The sequence below is a fragment of the Acipenser ruthenus genome, chromosome 5 (assembly GCF_902713425.1).
Source record: "Acipenser ruthenus chromosome 5, fAciRut3.2 maternal haplotype, whole genome shotgun sequence".
In the NCBI taxonomy this organism is placed as follows: domain Eukaryota; kingdom Metazoa; phylum Chordata; class Actinopteri; order Acipenseriformes; family Acipenseridae; genus Acipenser; species Acipenser ruthenus.
The window spans coordinates 41,967,883-41,988,340 of NC_081193.1; the positions used below are offsets into that span (position 1 = coordinate 41,967,883).

The 20,458-nt window shown below is 38.2% G+C and overlaps 1 protein-coding gene across 24 annotated transcripts in view; it reads right to left on the reverse strand.

Moving 5' to 3' along the window:
- LOC117402228 (afadin-like) overlaps nucleotides 1-20,458 on the reverse strand; it is a 125,838-nt gene that overhangs the window by 64,450 nt on the left and 40,930 nt on the right. For 18 of the 24 annotated variants that reach the window (XM_059024209.1, XM_059024227.1, XM_059024233.1 and 15 more), the window contains exons 4-10: nucleotides 17,378-17,541; nucleotides 16,240-16,388; nucleotides 13,365-13,522; nucleotides 10,630-10,741; nucleotides 10,364-10,522; nucleotides 3,759-3,803; nucleotides 654-748 (exon numbers count right to left, since the gene is read on the reverse strand). In XM_059024209.1, coding sequence (XP_058880192.1) covers nucleotides 654-748; nucleotides 3,759-3,803; nucleotides 10,364-10,522; nucleotides 10,630-10,741; nucleotides 13,365-13,522; nucleotides 16,240-16,388; nucleotides 17,378-17,541 — 882 coding nt within the window. The remainder of the gene's footprint in view (nucleotides 1-653; nucleotides 749-3,758; nucleotides 3,804-10,363; nucleotides 10,523-10,629; nucleotides 10,742-13,364; nucleotides 13,523-16,239; nucleotides 16,389-17,377; nucleotides 17,542-20,458) is intronic. The other 6 variants (XM_059024217.1, XM_059024214.1, XM_059024213.1 and 3 more) reach the window with 1 other exon arrangement.

Below are 20,458 nucleotides of genomic sequence, written 5' to 3' on the forward strand. Positions count from 1 at the left end.
TTGGTACTATTTAGGTTAAATAATTCTTTCCACTGATTTATTGCCAATATTTTCTCCTAAGTTGTTCATTTTGTTTTTCAATCAGTTTTCATTCATTTCAAGTTCAGCTCATCTCTTAAAATTCATTTTAAAATTTCTACAGTCTCTGTCCCTGGGCATGTAGAATACAAGGTTTTCGGCAGCATACAAACCGCTTCCCTACAGCTTCAAAATACAAATAAATGGTTGAATTATAACCAACACCACACTCCACTAAGATCCTCCCAATACACAAAAAAAACAACACTTCAATTAAAATGTATCACTTGTAAACCCTCATGGAATAAAAGGTGCATTATATCAATGCAATATGCTGACACTGATTCCCAAGCATTTCTTTTCCAGGCTACAAAGGCAGGGAGAGTACATTTTCTGAAAGAATGCGTTAGTAGGAATGACTTGCATATAAAAGAGCTACAATGTTACAGGGCTGCCTGAAGTACATCCAGTTAAATGCATTAGCCTCGAAAGGATTAGTTGTGCAAAATGATAATTAGATCATTAAAACTTTCACTGCAGACGTGAGTGTCAATGTTTCTGCTCTGTTATTTTCCACTGAACACCTGATTACACACATTTCCATATTTTCACCACTGTGAAGAGTGGCCCCTCACCTGGATCGAGTTTTCCTCAGTTTTATCTGAGCCAACCTCTGTGACACGCATCTGTAACCGATAGAGCTTTGGTTTATTCCTGGAGTCTGAGCCATCTGCAAGACACAAACAACATTTACCTCCAGAATTGGGGTGCTGTCTTTCATACATGTGGTACAGTATGTCATGTGGAAACGTATGGCATTTTAAAAATCTCAATATCAGAACAAGTGACCTCTTGCATCTAAATCAGACAACACAAGTCACAAATTCTTAATAATCTAGTTCCGGAAAAGCATTCTGTAAATCAAAAAAAAAATAAAAAAAATTGTGCAAGACACAATTGCATAGGCAGGACTGGTGTTGGATTACATCAGAAGGGTCTTGGGTAAAACATGATTTTTCAGCAAGGCCATGCAGGACTTGGGTTTGTAGATTAGAGTGGATGTGTTTTGTTCTTCTGGTTTGGCAACGTGCATTCACAAATCCTGCAGACTACTCTACTTAGAAATGGTTCTCGTATAAAAGGACTCCCATTTTATAGGAGTTGGATCTGTATGTGTCTCATTAACTCCTAGATAGGTGTTCTTTCAAACCCTGTAGTACAAGTAACATTATAGTGTTTCTTTTTCAGTTTAAAAGGGCTGATCTGTTGGCTATTTAGGATCATTATAACATTAGTTCAAAAGTGAGGTAATTTTACCACAGTGTAATGAAAGAGAATATTTTATTTCACCATCACCACAATCCGATTGCCAGATTATAATGGAATTATTCCTATTAAAAAGGAACATTTGAATTGTTTTGCACTTCACAGTTAATGCAGATTTTAAAGTAGTATTAGTGAACAAAAACACTAATTAATACAATAAGCAGGGTTAGATACACAAGGGCTTGAACAGGTTCAATGCGGAGCAATAATTTCTTGAATCCTTTTGAAACCCTCAATTGCATTAATTTAGAATACTATCTATCTCAAATGTTTTTTTTTTTATTATTTTATTATTTGAGTAAGGAGCTTGTTGATTAATTAGTATATCCTCAGGATGGACCAAGGTAGCTATGTGCACTCGAATGCTGAACTGGGCACTCATGCCGACGGCCACGAAGATAAAACGATCTAGTTTTTATAACAATTGGATGTGTATTCTTTATATAATAATAATAATAATAATAATAATAATAATAATAATAATAATAATAATAATAATAATAATACAGTGCACTCCGTTTATAAGAATCACTGATATAAGAATCAACCACATAGTGACCAAAACCACTGGGACAAAATAATTCCTATACTAACCACGCTAAAATCAAGCAATCCACTTATAAGAATAATTTCGGGGCAAACTGTGCTACTGCATTGTGCAGGTATGTTTTTTGTGTTCTCTGTTAGTGAAAATGTGTTTCAATAAAGTGAATACACATTCATTGACTAAGCAGTGTTGTTCTCGCTTGTTTGACACGTCGCAAGATTTTTTTATCACGTCTGCTTGGTGATATTAAAAATGCCTGTGGACGATGTGAAACAAAAGATAGCGCAGGATTTATATCATGTAGTTTGAGAGGTAAATCAGAAGTGTGGAATTATTCTGGAATCACAGCGAATGAAAATAATAAACATGTGACTGGATCCGTTGCTTGTAAAACCTGTCATTATATTTTTGTGAACGACAGCCACAAAACTCTCTGTGGAAGCACAGGTGTAGCTCCCTTTCAACTGGTGGCACGAAAGGAATAGACAGGTATTTTTTAGTAAAGTAAGTAGAGATAGTTAATGTTACAATGTTAAAATACAAATCAGACCACTAGAAAAAGCTACCACACTGTATAATAGCCTATTGTATAAACTCTGTGGAGAATGGTAGAGATATCTGTGGTCCAGTGGTTAAAGAAAAGGACTTGTGACCACTCCCGGCTCAACTATTGACTCACTGTGTGACCCTGAGCAAGTCACTTAACCTCCTTGTGCTCCGTCTTTCGGGTGAGACGTAGTTGTAAGTGACTCTGCAGCTGATGCATAGTTCACACACCCTAGTCTCTGTAAGTCGCCTTGGATAAAGGCATCTGCTAAATAAACCAATAATAATAATAATAATATCTGTGTGTGGATGTGAGAGCATGAGAGAGTCAGTCGGTGCAGGCAGTAGGTAAAGGACAAACACTTGCAGGTTCGGGTCAGGTTGCAGGTCTTATTAAAGCGGGAGGGGTCGCGGGTAAGAAGACTGTGTTGTTCTGCCTTCTAAGGAGAAATGACATGTTAGGAATATATTAAAAGGACACCTGCACTAATTGTCAAACTGATTTATATAGGGAAATTAGCTGAGCTCTTGTACTTTGAGGTATTTATCAGCAGAAACAAGGTCTAATAAGCAGATGTGGTTTGGTGAACTACATAGACATATCATGCACATGCATTTCCGAGGATATCACCCCAGGATTTGCATCTCTACAAAACAAGTTTCTAAAATGAATCTCTTTGGTTTTAGCACACAGTGAGCACCCCAGGTTCCTGCTGTGACAAGGTCAGAACTGGGAGCAGGGTGCGAAACCCGGATGTAGGAAACTGCAGAACGTAATGCTCACCATTTAAGTCACTTGAGACTTTAATAACTTGCATTGAACGCTTCAATTGCCTTCAAAATCAGTCAGAATTGTAAAGCCATTTTCTTTTACTAGCAAACACTATTGACAAAGCTTTAATATTCTAAGGTTGTTTATTGTCCATTAAGCAGTCCATACTGCAGCCAACAATCTAAACCAATGCCTGTATTAACTGCATTTATGTAAGTAGTAGACTTTCAAAAACACTCTTTAAATAACTCTCCAAACAAAGCTCAGTGAATACTGTAGGGCCCCTAAAGTAGGGGTCAGCAAACACAGTATCCTTTTAGCGCTCGTAGACTACTTGGTAGCAACAGGGGCAGTTTTCAACTGTGGGAGGATAGTGAAGTGTCTTGGGGTGAATTTAGCCAAGGTGTAAATTCAAAGCGAGTTTCCGCCAGCTACATCGCATGAGGTTTACTTTGGTAAAACAATAAAAACAAATTATACCAATAAAGTTTAGTTTAAATATACTGACCCCGCGAAACGCAAGTAATGAAAGAATTCAGGTTACGGTACCTTCTTGCCGGCGACAGCTGTAGTAGGTATAGTGATTCCCTCTCCCTAGGGTTAGGAGACAAGCACAGGAGCCAGGTACAGACAGACCAGCAGAACAGACAATGCAAAGGAGGGCAAGAGAGAGAAGGAAAGGGTGAAAATGCAGCAGCATGATACAAACAACATGCACGGCGCACTGTAAGTAACAAAGCCTTCATATCCCCCTCTGACTCTGGTCAGCCAAAGAGACTTATTGCCTATCACCGAATAACTAAGGATGACTTACACTAGTTTTCCTTTTTCAATGGTCATCTACAGAAACCTTTTGGGAGAGGAAGGTCTGCAAGTTCCCCCACATCCTTTAACCACAGAGAGACAGTGGAGTGAGTCATTGCAATAAAATGGTTTCACTTTTGGATGTCTCCCCCTTACACTCCTTTGCTGCCAATCTGCGGTCAGACCATGCACTTATGCAGGCCACCATTTTATCTGGCTTCCCTGCTGACAGCTGAAAATGACTGGAAATATACATTAAGCACAGCTGAATTTTGAGAAGTAGCTTCGAAGCCAGCTGAAGGTCCCAATTTGACCACTGATTTACAGAGATTGGAAAGACAGATAAAATGTGCCACAAAAACAAATTCAGCTCACCCTTATCACCAAGGAAAAAACACACCACCATCACCTTCAGCAACTTATCTTTCTGATAGAACTTACAAACCCCACAGATTGTCCCTTGACAAAGACAAGATTATTTATTTGTTTAATTTAGCAGACACCTTTATCCAAGGTGACTTACAGAGACTAGGGTGTGTGAACTATGCATCAGCTACGTCTCACCCGAAAGACAGAGCACAAGGAGGTTAAGTGACTTGCTCAGGGTCACACAATGAGTCAGTGGCTGAGGTGGGATTTGAACCGGGGACCTCCTGGTTACAAGCCCTTTTTCTTTAACCACTGGACCACACAGCCTCCTTTACATTTTAGAGAGTGGAATATTAGTTGCCGAGTCGTTCAGCCACGTGACAAGGGTGTAGCAACCCAGTTAAAACAATACTAGAAATAATGTGCTGTTAATCTCAAAATTGACATGCACACTACACTCAGCCAGCTGATCTATCATTTCTAATTTATTCACTTTGCTCAGGGGGTACATCTTGCCAGATTAGCGTGAGAGCAGATTAAACAAAACAGATTTATTTTCCACTTCAATAACTTCTCACAGTGTCTTATTTTCAAATTGCAAATGTGTCTCCTAAGAAAGTATACCAGGAGAACAAAAGAAATGAACAGTTCTTATGGAGCCTCCCATCTATCAACAACTCTTGAAATATAGTGATGTTGACAAGGTTTTTTTTAAATAAACTCATCTCCAACTGCCCCCTACCACAAACACATTGAAGAGACGCCTAAAAAACTTTACCAGCCGTTTTCTCACCATGCTAGCCATGGCTTCAACCTTAGTGGTGAAGCACTAGGGCCATTTAGTCACCTGATTTCCTGTCTTTACAAGGGCCAATTTAGCCCACCATATTTTTTTAGTTTTAAATCATCTGAACTGAAACCACGATGTTGCAATTCAGGCCTGACAAAGTAAAATACATTTTACTTATAAGAGATACTGGTTTAAATGCTTGAGAAATGGTTCATTCATATCAGGTCAGTAAAGCTAGGGATGATGAATTAAACTACAAGCAGCCTGGAAACAGTGCATGTTAGAATCCAGGTCAATCATCAAACAGGCAGTATAAGCAAGTGCTAACATTATATACTCAAATCGCTTGGTCATATGGTACGGCACATACATACAGAATATCGTATAGGGTGCTATACGATACAAACGATTATCCACTTTGTGAAAGGTCAGAGTGGCCACCCAGGAGTTGACTTACTGGCTGCTCTGAGCTTCAGTGGGTGAAAATATATAATTTGTATAATACATAGTTAAATAAGAATAATTAAAACAGTATCACCAGTTAACACAAAATCTATATCTCTGTATCTACATCTATATATCTCTATCTCTACAGATCTATACCTATATATCTATATATCTGCACACATACTTGGTTTCATAGCAGACTTTAGCCATGCCTCAGTAACTTACCTTCATTTCCATTAGTGCAAGCAGAAAAAAGAGGACATATAAACAATTTGGTATTGTAAACAAGAGCTCCCTGACACAGACATGAAAATTAGAAATAAATCCACTTAACCCAGTAAGGAATAATTCTGCTACTATTTGATAGCCTCATTAGAGCAAAGCTAAATTATGCAAAGCAACTTCAATTGTTTTAAACACTTCCTCAACTAAGTTTGATGACAGCTGACATTTGTGACCATAAATCATGCAGCAATACAAGTTTATTAAAATGCACACAGCATAGCCGTATGCATATATAGAGATTTTTGCCATAGCAACTAGATACGCAAACTATTTAATCCTATTACTAGAAACGATATACAGCTCTGGAAAAAATTAAGAGACCACTGCAAAATTATCAGTTTCTCTGGTTTTGTACTTGGCTTGATTCATGCGTCCTTCACAAAAGACAAATCTGCCCGATTCCAGCCTTGCTGAAGCACCCCCAGATGAGTCCAATTTTCAGCTTTGCCCAACACCTGGTCGTTTAATGGTTAGACGGAGACCTGGAGAGGCCTACAAGCCACAGTGTCTCGCACCCACTGTGAAATGTGGTGGAGGATCGGTGATGATCTGGGAGTGCTTCAGCAAGGCTGGAATCGGGCAGCTTTGGCATGAATCAAGCCAAGTAAAAGGTTGTCCTGGAAGAAAACTTTCTTCCTTCTGCTCTGACAATGTTCCCCAACTCTGAGGATTGGTTTTTCCAGCAGGACAATGCTCCATGCCGCACAGCCAGGTCAATCAAGGTGTGGATGGAGGACCACCAGATCAAGACACTGTCATGACCAGCCCAATCTCCAGACCTGAACCCCATTGAAAACCTCTGGAATGTGATCAAGAGAAAGATGGATGGTCACAAGCCATCAAACAAAGCCAAGCTGCTTGAATTTTTGTGCCAGGAGTGGCATAAAGTCACCCAACATCAATGTGAAAGACTGGTGGAGAGCATGCCAAGATGCATGAAAGCTGTGCTTGAAAATCAGGGTTATTCCACCAAATATTGATTTCTGAACTCTTCCTAAGTTAAAACATTAGTATTGTGTTGTTTAAAAATGAATATGAACTTATTTTCTTTGCATTATTCGAGGTCTGACAACACTGCATCTTTTTTGTTATTTTGACCAGTTGTCATTTTCTGCAAATAAATGCTCTAAATGACAATATTTTTATTTGGAATTTGGGAGAAATGTTGTCAGTAGTTTATAGAATAAAACAAAAATGTTCATTTTACCCAAACACATACCTATAAATAGTAAAACCAGAGAAACTGATCATTTTGCAGTGGTCTCTTAATTTCTTCCAGAGCTGTATATGTAAATAAATGTAAGAATGGATTACTTGAATTTTGTTTCCCTGCAGGGACCAAAATCAAGTAATTTTCCTCATATTTCACAATGTTTTTTATTTGTTGTTTTTTTTTTTTTGAGTGAGGTTACAAAAGAAAGAAAACAAAAGAAAACAGAAGCCGTTTTACCATTTTAGAAAGAAACGCAAGTTTAAAGAAAGTTACGTTTCTGACTCTCCAGATGGCCAACTGTAATACTTCTTTTGCAACCACCCGCATATCATATGCAGGGAGTGTTAAATAAGGTTTACATTTTTCAAGAAAAAAGTGCATTACAATAATCAATTCTAGATGAAACAAAGGCATGCATTAGTCTCTCTGCATCAGATACAGAAATAATTGGTCTAAGTTTCTCAAATATTATTCTCAAATGGTAAAAAGATACTTTAGTAACTTCCCTAAAATGAGTCTCAAATGAGAGATCAGGATCAAAGATAACCCCCAAACTCTTAATTTCTAGTTTAGGTTTTGATGAGAGACTGCAAGGGTCAAGCTAACGTAATCCCACATTTCCTTTTAGTTGGTTCTGTGAGCCCACTAGCGTAACCTCTGTTTTATCTGAATTCAACATTAGAAAATTCTGAGACATCCAATGCTTGAAGTCTGTAAGGCAAGTAGCTAATAACACCCAGACAGAAGAAATTACTGGCTTTAGGAGACAAATATAGATGGGTATCATCAGCATAGCAATGGAAGTTCACTCCATGTCTGCGAATAATGTCACCTAATGGTAGCATATATAATGAAAACAGCAAGGGACCTACAACGGAGCCCTGTGGAACACCACAGACAACTTTCGATAATGCTGATTTTATCTCCCCAATAGAGACAAACTGAAACCTATCAGAAAGACTTGCACCAGGATAGGACAAGGCCAGACAGTACTACTGTGCTTTCAAGAGGATTCAGTAGGATGGAGTGGTCTACAGTATCAAAGGCAGCACTTGGATCTAGAAGAATTAAAACTGATGTAAAGCCCAAGTCAGAGCTTATCAGCAGATCATTCACAATTCTGACAAGGGCCATCTCGATTATATGTGCAGCACGAAAACCAGACTGAAACTTCTCAAATATACCATTAAGAGTTAGAAATGTTTGTAATTGAATTGCAATAACTCTCTCTAGAATCTTCTTCGACACTCTTATCCAGGGCGACTTACACTTGATACAAGATATCACATTATTTTTATTTTTACACATTATTTTTTACATACAATTACCCATTTATACAGTTGGGTTTTTACTGGAGCAATCTAGGTAAAGTGCCTTGCTCAAGGGTACAGCAGCAGTGTTCCCCACTTGGGATTGAACCCACAACCCTCTGGTCAAGAGTCCAGAGCCCTAACCACTACTCCACACTGCTGCCCTTATCCAAGAATGGTAGGTTGAAGATTGGCCTATAGCTATTGAGGACTGATGTGTTTTGGATTTACTGTGTAACTTTTTTAAATAGAGTACTGTGCAAAAGTTTTAGGCAGGTGTGAAAAAAATGCTGTAAAGTAAGAATGCTTTCAAAAATAGACATGTTAATAGATTATATTTATCAATTAACTAAATGCAAAGTGAGTGAACAGAAGAAAAATCCAAATCAAATCCATATTTGGTGTGACCACCCTTTGCCTTCAAAACAGCATCAATTCTTCTAGGTACACTCGCACAAAGTCAGGGATTTTGTAGGCATATAGTCAGGTGTATGATTAAACAATTATACCAAACAGTTGCTAATGATCATCAATTCAATATGTAGGTTGAAACACAATCATTAACTGAAACAGAAACAGCTGTGTAGGAGGAATAAAACTGGGTGAGGAACAGCCAAACTCGGCTAACAAGGTGAGGTTGCTGAAGACAGTTTACTGTCAAAAGTCATACACCATGGCAAGACTGAGCACAGCAACAAGACACAAGGTAGTTATACTGCATCAGCAAGGTCTCTCCCAGGCAGAAATTTCAAGGCAGACAGGGGTTTCCAGATGTGCTGTCCAAGCTCTTTTGAAGAAGCACAAAGAAACGGGCAACGTTGAGGACAGTAGACGCAGTGGTCGGCCAAGGAAACTTACTGCAGCAGATGAAAGACACATCATGCTTACTTCCCTTCGCAATCGGAAGATGTCCAGCAGTGCCATCAGCTCAGAATTGGCAGAAAACAGTGGGACCCTGGTACACCCATCTACTGTCCGGAGAAGTCTGGTCAGAAGTGGCCTTCATGGAAGACTTGCGGCCAAAACGTGGAAACAAGGCCAAACGACTCAACTATGCACGAAAACACAGGAACTTGGGTGCAGAAAAATGGCAGCAGGTGCTCTGGACTGATGAGTCAAAATTTGAAATATTTGGCTGTAGCAGAAGGCAGTTTGTTCGCCGAAGGGCTGGAGAGCAGTACACGAATGAGTGTCTGCAGGCAACAGTGAAGCATGGTGGAGGTTCCTTGCAAGTTTGGGGCTGCATTTCTGCAAATGGAATTGGGGATTTGGTCAGAATTAATGGTCTCCTCAATGCTGAGAAGTACAGGCAGATACTTATCCATCATGCAATACCATCAGGGAGGCATCTGATTGGCCCCAAATTTATTCTGCAGCATGACAACGACCCCAAACATACAGCGAAAGTCATTAAGAACTATCTTCAGCGTAAAGAAGAACAAGGAGTCCTGGAAGTGATGGTATGGCCCCCACAGAGCCCTGATCTCAACATCATCGAGTCTGTCTGGGATTACGTGAAGAGAGAGAAGCAACTGAGGCTGCCTAAATCCACAGAAGAACTGTGGTTAGTTCTCCAAGATGTTTGGGCCAACCTACCTGCCGAGTTCCTTCAAAAACTGTGTGCAAGTGTACCTAGAAGAATTGATGCTGTTTTGAAGGCAAAGGGTGGTCACACCAAATATGGATTTGATGTAGATTTTTCTTCTGTTCACTCACTTTGCATTTTGTTAATTGATAAATATAAACTATTAACATGTTTATTTTTGAAAGCATTCTTATTTTACAGCATTTTTTCACACCTGCCTAAAACTTTTGCACAGTACTGTATATAATATTGATGGAGCACAAAAGCCTTTTATTTCGGGGGTTACATTAAGACGAACTCAACTTGAATGCTGTATATTTCCAGTCTTCGAATCCAGGGCTTACTGCTTACCTGGGCTCAGCTCTACCAGGTAGGGCAGCTTCTCGGGAGGTAAAGAGCCATGGAGATACCCGTCGACAGACTTCCCCCTCGGCACTTTCTCATCAGGCTTCAGAGCTTTCTTTGGGACATAGTCTAGTGGTCGTTTCTTGAGCTGGAAAACTAATGTTTCTGAAACAACAAGGATGACCATTTATATATTTAGGATCAAATGAGGCTTGACAGATTTAGGCTAAACATAAAAACGAAACTCAGCATTAATCTTTTCCTTGCCATACCTTTGTCGCCCGGCCACTCTCTGAAGATCTGAAGGGGACGCTCAGCATCTTCAAGGATAGTCTCCCAAGCCCTATTGTCATCGGAGTGCTGAGATCCAGGAGGTAGCATGACCTGGCAAGCAAAGATGAAGAAAAAAAAAATCAATGTACTGTTTAGATAGGAAACTGGAGATCCTCCCCGCCAAGGAAAATAAATAGAAGTGGGTAGTGGGATAACTTTGATAGCATAAGAACATAAGAAAATATATGAAAAAGAAAAGGTCATTCAGCCTATCAATGCAAGTCCAGATCCTAGTAGCGGACTGCTCCCAAACTTTGTCAAGTCAGGTCTTAAAGGATCCATTCTAAAAAAATAACTAACCCATGACTAACCCATTCTATACCCTTAGCACTCTGTCTAAAAAAAAGTCTCCACTTAATTTGTAACCACACCCCCCATATCTAAAGTACTGGCTGTGGTTAAATTTGTCAGTTGCTTTTAAGATTTCAAGGGCTTCTACTACTAGATTGAGTAGTTGATATACCTAAACTAAAAGCAAAATGAACAGATTTCAAAACCATCACAAAAAAGTGTTCAAAAATAATCTATTTGTAGTTTAAGGCCACAAAACTGATACTAATGAAAATATGTAAAGTCTCTTGAGTTTGAAATAGAACAGAACTATGCAATTACTCCAGAAGTGTATGCATGTCAATGCAGTTTCAGTTAATTTCATTTGAACTCAGGAAGAACCAACAGTGCTGAAATATAATACTGTAGACAGGTCTTCCAGAGTCATTCAACATATATAAGAGGAATCGAGTTCCCCTCCAAATGTCTGTCAGTCTGTCAAGCTTAGGGAATAAAAAGCCATCTACTGCCAAAGGTTGAGTGTTTACAAGAGAGATGTTCGCCATACAGCGACATGCACAATTAAACAGAGCGATGCTTTACAGAAGCACTCGTTCACTAGCAGAACTCTTCCGTCTTTGCTGCCACTTTTGAAATTTGTAATTCAACTATTAATCAAAAGGAATCCTCTACTAAATGTCAAACTCAAAATTTTAATATGGTAGTCTACTGCTAACATTTTATTTATCAGTTCTTCTATGTAAGAAATTGAACACAGAGGCTATATCTCAAATTGCTTGTAACATTTTTAAAATGCAGTATGACAGAGGAGACAACTGTATAAGTGATTCAAGAAAGTACAGATGCTTTTAAAACACAACTGCCACTAGATTATCTTTAAAAACAGGAAAAGGATGTTCACTTGTACGACACGATACCACTTTTAAGGTAATCTATCAATAACCCTGAATCAGAACCTCTCGGGTAAAAAAAAAAAAAAAAAATTCAAGCTAGATCAGGAGATAAAAAACTTGCTTTCTCAGTCCATGCCAAAGTAATCCAACAGTTTGTTTTTTTTGCACCTTAATGGTACAGTAATTATATGAATCTCTTGCTTTATTGTTTTCTTTTATTGAACATTGTTAAGCTGGGAGTTTTTTTCCCCCCACTTGAAATGACAGCGTGTAAAAAGTGAAACTGAATTCAAGCCCACAGCCATTTTTCTTGTTTTTGTCTGCAACTCAAACATTGTCCTGCTAAGAGATGTGCGTAATAAAATGTGTGTTGATCAGGCTTCCATGTTCCATTCAATTGGTCCATCAGTTACTAGAGGATATCGTATTTTACCCTAACCCTAACCCTAAATTAAACTGTAAACAATTAAACACAAATTAAGCCCCTTTCACACTGGCACTTGAACCCGGGTTCTGGCTACCCAGGTCACAATCCCACGTACCTGGGTCATATCCAGGTTGACCGAGACAAAATGCATGATGGCCAATGAAATAACAAACAGCCATGCCTGCGTTAAGCTTACACGTCCGCAAGGAACATTTTTGTTTATTCTGTTTAGCCATATTTTTGTTGCTTGAGACACACCACAAGCCAGATTGCAGCAGGGATGAAGAAACATTTGCTCTAATCAACATTTGGGTCGATGGTTCAACCCAGAAGCTTGGATGGAAGCGTCTGTAACAAGCCGCTTCCGGGGTATTGATACACGTATTGTTTACTTGTGTCCGTCACCCAGGTCAACCCTGCTTTATCAAAAGCAGTGTGAAATCACGTAGCCGACCCACATGACACCGGGTAGGTTCTGACCCGGGTAGAGCCTGCCAGTGTGAAAGGGGCTTTAGAGAATTTGCAGCAATTCTGGAATTCCAGCCACAGGAGATATTTAAAATTATTCAAAACCATCTATTTTCCTGGTACAGCGTTTGACCCCTGTCACAAATATTTGTAATGCATCTACAGTTGAAATTGTAAAACTATTCATTGGTGTTTTTGTTAACCAGTGGTACAGTGACCATAATGGAACTGCGTACCAAATGTGAAGACAACACTTCAAAGTGCACTGTCCCGACACAGAAGAAACATAAACAGACACGTGACATCAATAAGGCAGCCATGTTTGGAACACAGCGCGATACATTTCTTCTCACTGTTTAATCTTAAAATTAGCAGCAAGCTTAATAGGGCATCACGCTGTTAGCAAGAACACTAGAGTTAAATTGTTTTAGGTGGAAGTCGACAAACTGTGAAAATGATCAATAAATACAATAAACCATGTATTTTAAATGAGTGATAGCTCCACAAACTGAATAAGAATAACTGTAAAACAATGAGTTTCAGTTGTTCTGAAGACCACTCAAGTTCAAAAGCTGGACAACGCCCAAGTGCTTACCCGAGCGATACAGTAGTTACTGGGGTTTTCCTTTTCCAGGCCGTACTTCTCTAGCGCCTCAGCAACAGCAAAGTCTGCCGTGTCTGTGTTGGACAGAAGGATCGTCTTGTACGGTATATTTGGTTTCAAACTGTCTGCGTATATCTTCAATGTCCCCCCTGAAAAAGAAAAGAAAAGAAAAGAAAAGAAAAGAAAAGAAAGAAAGAAAGAAAGAAAGAAAGAAAGAAAGAAAGAAAGAAAGGAGAAATATTTTCAGGTATTTGCAGCCCTCTATTTCTGAACCCAAACCAACTGATTATAAAGCTTCAAATAACTATTTATTTTAAATTTTTTTGCCTGTTTTATGAAGTTACCAATTATTCTGAGTGGATCTGAGTACTGATGCAACAATACTGACATTTATTTTTAAACATCACTATTCGTTTTTAATAACAGCTTTCTATAAATGGCATTGGACATGCTGGGAGGCCTTTTTGATAGACAGAGCTGCCACAATGGCACAAATGTGTCCAATAGCCGAAACTGCTATCCATCATTTAGAGGTTTCAATCCATATGCTGTTCCAATCGATTCCTATTTGCTTCAATACCTTCATCTATTCTTGGCAGGATGCTGTAAACGCTACATGGTCCTCGTGGAATTCTTGATTCCTGTGATACTCTTAAAACTGCAGCACATTGCTCTTGTTGGCATAAATTAAATAAGGTTTCTCAAAGGTCAGCAAGTTGTTTGTGCTGCATTTGGAGCAGCGAGTAGACCTGTTTACAATACATACACCAGCAACTGATTATAACTCTGGCAGAAGTAAAAGTTCTGACAGCTAGCTGAACTGCTAACTCATCTTGCAGATACTTTGAACACTAACCAACAGGTTTGTTCAAATCCCTTGTGGGAATGCCATGAGATGAGCTTGTTTCATACCAAATCTTTATAAAGCCAACTACAGCAAAATAGCTGCTTGGCAGTATCAGATAATTAAATTGACTTTTTATTCACCCAATATCTAAGCAGGAACAGCTTTGGAGATTAAAATCAGGAGGGACTGACATTTACCTTTAAACAAGGTTACACAATTCAGGAAGGAATAAGGTCTAACAGTTAGAGAAAAAAAAGAAACCAGAATATGTAAGTAACAAATATAAAATCAACCGCAAAGCATAAATTGTGATTATTGAAATCAATGACCCTGAATACATTCCTCCTGTTGTTTGATCTACCAGGGGAGTATGTTTAATAACTTCAAATGTCAATGCAAAGTTTGAGCAATTTCAGTCCAACGGTTCTCAAAATACTTCTCTTTCATTTAAAACCAAATGCACAACAGATACTGTATCATGTACAAAAGGGTCACTATCACTATATATTCTCATAAAGAACATGTTGAATTTCTTCTGTAAAAAATGAATATTAACTTTATTCACCAGCTTTCTTCATACATTATTGGACATGTGAATTGCTTTTCTTTTTTCAGAATGCAGCAATGACTATCACCTAAAATCAGTGGTTTTCAACCCGTGGTCCTTGTACCAGTACTGGTACATGACAGGCTTGCAACTGGTACGCACCGACAGTTGTTCTTTATGACGATATAATTCCTCAACCACAATACTCCCTCAAAACGTGCCATCGTAATCTATCAATACCATTGAATCACAGAGAAATTAGAAATTATGATGAGGAGGTATTTGTTGTGATCTTTCAAAGTTACTGATGGGGAACCAAAGCAGATACTCTGTGTTACTGATTGTGGTGAACTCTTGTCAAATAATTTGATGATGCTGTCACATTTTCACTGAGAAAACCGGTTGGAATGGGGTAGGTCTCTGTTTTACAACAGTCGTTTAAGATTACATTTGGAACATTTGTTAAAATCGGTTTTAACGTTAGGTTATTATCATAAGCCATACATTTTCTTCAGCCTACTGCATAGAATGTATGCAGCAACCAAAGAATTATAAATGGATACATTTCTATTTCAGGGAACCAGGGTTATGAAAACGTTCCATTTCAAGCCCAAAATGTATTCCAGTACGCAACGGGTAAGTATACCCAAGCCGTTGCAAGGACATGACTTGCAGAACAGCCAAATTGGCAAGACCAATGGCTTGCCATAATTATAAGGCACGGTAACGGCCACAGAACGCATAAATTACCTCATGTATGTGCTTCTGAGTCCAGCTGAGACATTGCTGTCAGCATTCTGGTTCCCTTGCTATTTTATGGTGTTTGCAATCATTTGGATTGATTCTGGGTTATGTTTCTCCAATATTAAGTTTAGATAACTGTTCTCTAAATCTTCATTTAAACTTGCATTTAGCTTGTCTATAGACAGAACAAAACAGCCTTCCTCATTCCATTCAAATCATGTGACGAGACAGCTCCCTTGTAACCTACATGCTTTTCTGCCTTGTTGTCATTGAATAGGCACTACATCATACACTATGCTTTACAGTATTCACCTGATTATACAAACACCCCCCTGGAACCAATTAATTTGGATAGTAGAGGATTTACTACAATTGTTGCGACTAATTCATTAATACCTTTTCATGGTATTAATTAAAGAATCTATAAAACTGTTAACATCTCTTTCATATTTTATAATTGAAAACAACTTTATACCCTTTCTTTCTTGGATACCACTGCAGATGTAACTTGTGTTACATCTTTAAAGCAACTACTCCACTGTTTATATGCTACATAATACCGATCTCATCTTTTGTTGAAGTATCCAGGGGAAAAAACAGGTTCATTACTTGCAATAATGAAGCGTTACTTGCAGAACGGAGTAAGTATTTCTATTAATTTATTGAAGTAATTTTCTGTCCTTGAGTTCATAGCCTATGGATTAGTGGACCTGTTCCTGCTCCGTTACCTGAATCAGGCCGGCCAAACTCCTGTATCCTCTGCTCCAGTCTTTGTTGCCGCCGACGCTTAATGACCACATCAGGGTTGGATATCGTTCTCGTGAAGCTGGTTTCTGGCATGTCCTTGTATACCTCAGCAGCCAATCGGGAATTCTCACTGGAAAATGAGGACATTGTTTATCAAATTCAAGTGCCTTCAGGAATTGCAGTCTGTTTATCTAATAACCAAACCATTAATGTTCTCAGTGATCCAATCCAGCATATTTCACAGATATTCTCTGACGCATCTAATAGCCAATATACTTCATTGTACCAGGCTGTCAGATATATTTTATGGATCTTACAAATAGCGTATATTTTCATTTGTCAGAAGGACCATATCTCACCACACATATTCTCTTCTCTACTGTACAGTACACTCATTCATTGTGACATTTATAAATCACATTCATGGGCCCAATTTTGCAAGGAAGTACAAAGGCAAATAGGAATATAAATTTAAATCTATTTATTATAATACAGGGTATTACTGTTTGTCCCTTGGGAATGGTATCCCTGATGGAATAGCTTGCAGACACAAAGTAAAATCGATAGGAAAAGTTGTACGGTAAGAAAATTAAACAAACAACTACAGATTCAACTTTAAATAAATCTAGTTACTTAAGCCCGCAAGCCTATACTTGTGATATAATTATTAGTTTAATTTCATCTCAGGTCTTGGAAGTCAGCAATCCTCTCTCGTTGCTGTTGACAATTTCACCCCTAACACATACATCAGCAGATTTTGTAGCCTTACTTGGTATGTATCACATTACATTTTCAAGACCCACAGAGCAGAAGGGTCACCTCATCACAAAGAAACACAACCATCAAGCTTGATCATCTGAGCGTTGAAAACTGGCTGTATTCTTAATCAGACTGGCTCTGTCACAAATACCAAAACTCACAACAATTAGATCAAAGCATTCTGGGTGTATTTAGCATGAGTTCTGAGTACTTTAATTATAAATAACCTATAACTGATGTAGAGTTTTCTACAGCCTTGGATGCAGGATGCAGGTACTGGAGTTAGCCCACGCACAGTAGATTAAGGTTTCGTTGTACAGGACACTGTCGCTAATAACCCCCAAGTTGCTAAGCACTCACCCATCCTCCTTGTGCAGAGAATACTCGTCCCCGTCCTGCACCCTTAAAAAGGCCTCCTTCTCCCTCCTCTTCTCCTTCTTCTTCTCCTTCTTGGAGAGCGTGCGCTTGAAATTCTGGATCACTCCTTCCTTCTCCTGCTTTTCAGGCCCATTGCTCTGCACCTTCTGAACCAGTAAAATGAGAGGAGATGGAAACACAAAGCCTCCTCGTTAATACGAACAGTGAGATTTGCGCGCTTGCAGAGATGAGGGGGACAAACCAGCTTTACAACAGTGAAAGAAGGCTTTTGTTTGGCTGATTAGTTTAATCTAAGAGCATATTAACATTGTAGCTTGGTGACCTAGTGCAGGGGCAGCTACAGTAATGCTACAGTTGTGCATTTCCATTTGCTATATTGGTCTCAAGTGTGAAAGAAACAAACATGTATTTATATTTTCAAACACATCAAAAATTACACTTGGTTAAATTCTCAGATAGTGTTGCACTTCCTTGGTCATTTCACCTGCAGGGTGAAAACTGTCCCCGCCCCTTCATCGGCTTCTTTCCCATCATTAACCAACCAGCTGCTCCCACTTGACTGACAAGCTTTCAGCAAGTAACATACTTTGACCCAGAAGACACTGTTGAGGTGAAATTGTACCAGTTTGAACTCACAGAAACCGAGAACTTTCTTTAATGTAGTTCTAGATATCACTTTTTAAAATGAAAATGCATGTTTGCTATTGTATGCGTTTCAAACCTGCATATTTGAAACTTATGTAGCTAATGGAAGTGCAAAACAAGATTTGTGGGATTATTCTGTTAGCTACAATCACGTTCATTATAATTTGCAATTAAATAGCTCTTTCTTCACTTGTAGAGAAATTAGTGCTGGGACAGCACTAATTTAAATATTCATTCGGATATTCGTTCGTTTTTCAAAAAATAATACAAGCCATTATATTGCTCAGAATGCAGGCAGAGACAGTTCAGGGGCAGGGGGTGTGGCCTGTTTGTGTGCCTCTATTTTATAGCAAGACCTTACAATATGTAACACGTTAAAATAGAAAAATATCCCATGAAGTAAAGAATAAGTTGCTCAAATTACTTTACCCAAGTGAATTAACTACAAAACGATGCCAAATAGCAGTTCAAGTTAAACGTTGTTTTCTTTATTCCCTAAATAAATACATACAGTTGACGCTGCATTTTATTTATTTTTTTCTTTTTGTTTCAATCCTTGCCATTGCCGTTTCTTCACAGTAAACCATGGCCATCGACACATTTTCATAAGGTAATAACATGACGTTTACTTGTGCCTTTTTGTATCTTAACAAGCAAACGAAAACTGAAACCGAACTTTAAAACACTTCAAATAAAACAAACGTGGAAATGGCGTTGTAAAGTGAAGGGGAAAAAAACTCACTGTTTTGGTTCTCATTTATTACATTCCACACAACAGTCGCAACAAAAAATATATAATACATTCAATCTATACAAAAATCACTACACAATTGTCAATTCCAACAAACTGCATGGATGCAGAGACAGCTGTGTCTAAATATGGACAGGTATTTACACCACAGAGACAGGGAATGAAGAAAAACAGCATTTCAGAATAGTTTTTGAGTTACTGTTACATACAATGACATTTAAAACTAGAAGTTTGTTTTTTTTTTATATATAACAATAACAGAAACACAACAACCACAAAGTGATCCTCTTTTACCGTTTCTACTTTGTTAGTCACATGCATTTGTTAAGGGCTTTAAATGTTTATATGTTCATATGTTGTTACACCACCATGAAATTTAAGATTTAAATAGCTGAAAACCGTGAAATAAGATTTAATATGTTATGACAGTGAAATTTACAAAAATGTACCATGAATTTGGTAGGGCCTTACCCATGAGATTCTGGCTCACTCTAAAAGCAGCACAACACGTTTTTGTCCCAGATGGCTTTCCATAGAGATCACTATGCATGCGCACGCATAATCTGGTTTGTTTACTTTTTGCTGTCTAAAACTTTTAAACAGAGGTTCAAGAGCTGCTGTGTTGAGCCTGTGATTGTTTTTATATATATATATATATATGTTTTTATATATATATATATATATATATATATATATAATCTCACATACAGTATCACACGGAGCTCTTTTTCATTTGCTATTTTTTGCACAAATTCTGGTAAAACAGTAAATAACTAAGGTATTTTTGTCATTTGTAGCGAAAACGAACATCTGATTTTTTTTTTTTATCTGAATACATATCAAAAAATATTTGTTCAAATATTTGTCCCAGCACTAAGAGAAAGGATATTCACCTCGGACACACGCAGAGAGGAAACATCCAGGAGAAAAGGCAACATCATGTTTAATCTGCCTGTCAGGGTATTGGCACAACACTTAAGGCTGTGGAGTTCCTATTTCACTGCAAGAGAGGATCTTGTCCTGGCTAAAGACAGTAACTATATCAACAAAGAGCTCTTTACTGCTCCCAGGACAGATATAAAATCATCTCGAGGGTCAAAACATACTCATCCATCACAAATAGGAAACCTATCCAACTTCAGGCGCTTATCTGGCGTAACACTTGGGATTGTGGAAATGGTTTTAAAAGTAGGGCTCGGGCTATCAACAGTTGCTAAATTGCAGCAGATTGTGATTCTCTACAGCAAAAAGCAGAACTTTTAGTTTTGTATTAGACACATTTTAGTACCTCTTAACCAATTAAAGTATGGAATATTCCAAAATGTACATTTGTAAAACATCTTAAAATGTTACAGACAGGTTCAACTGTTACTGACTAATATGTTAAGTTAAATTGGATCAGGATACATTTTAATTTTACTTTGAAGAATTCTAAAAATTTGCTTAGGGAAGATCCTGAGAATGTGTACTACATTTTTAAACAAAATCTTTAGCATTTTATTCATTAATAAACAAGGCCATGGTCTGACAACTGTAATTTCAAAGGACTTAATTCCTAAGTATTTGCTATCGCTTTTCAAGATGAACACAACTGTCATCAGAAAAGGGTTGTATAATCCTGTTTCAAATGAAAGTTGTGTCCATCTTGAAAAGGGTCAATCTTTGTG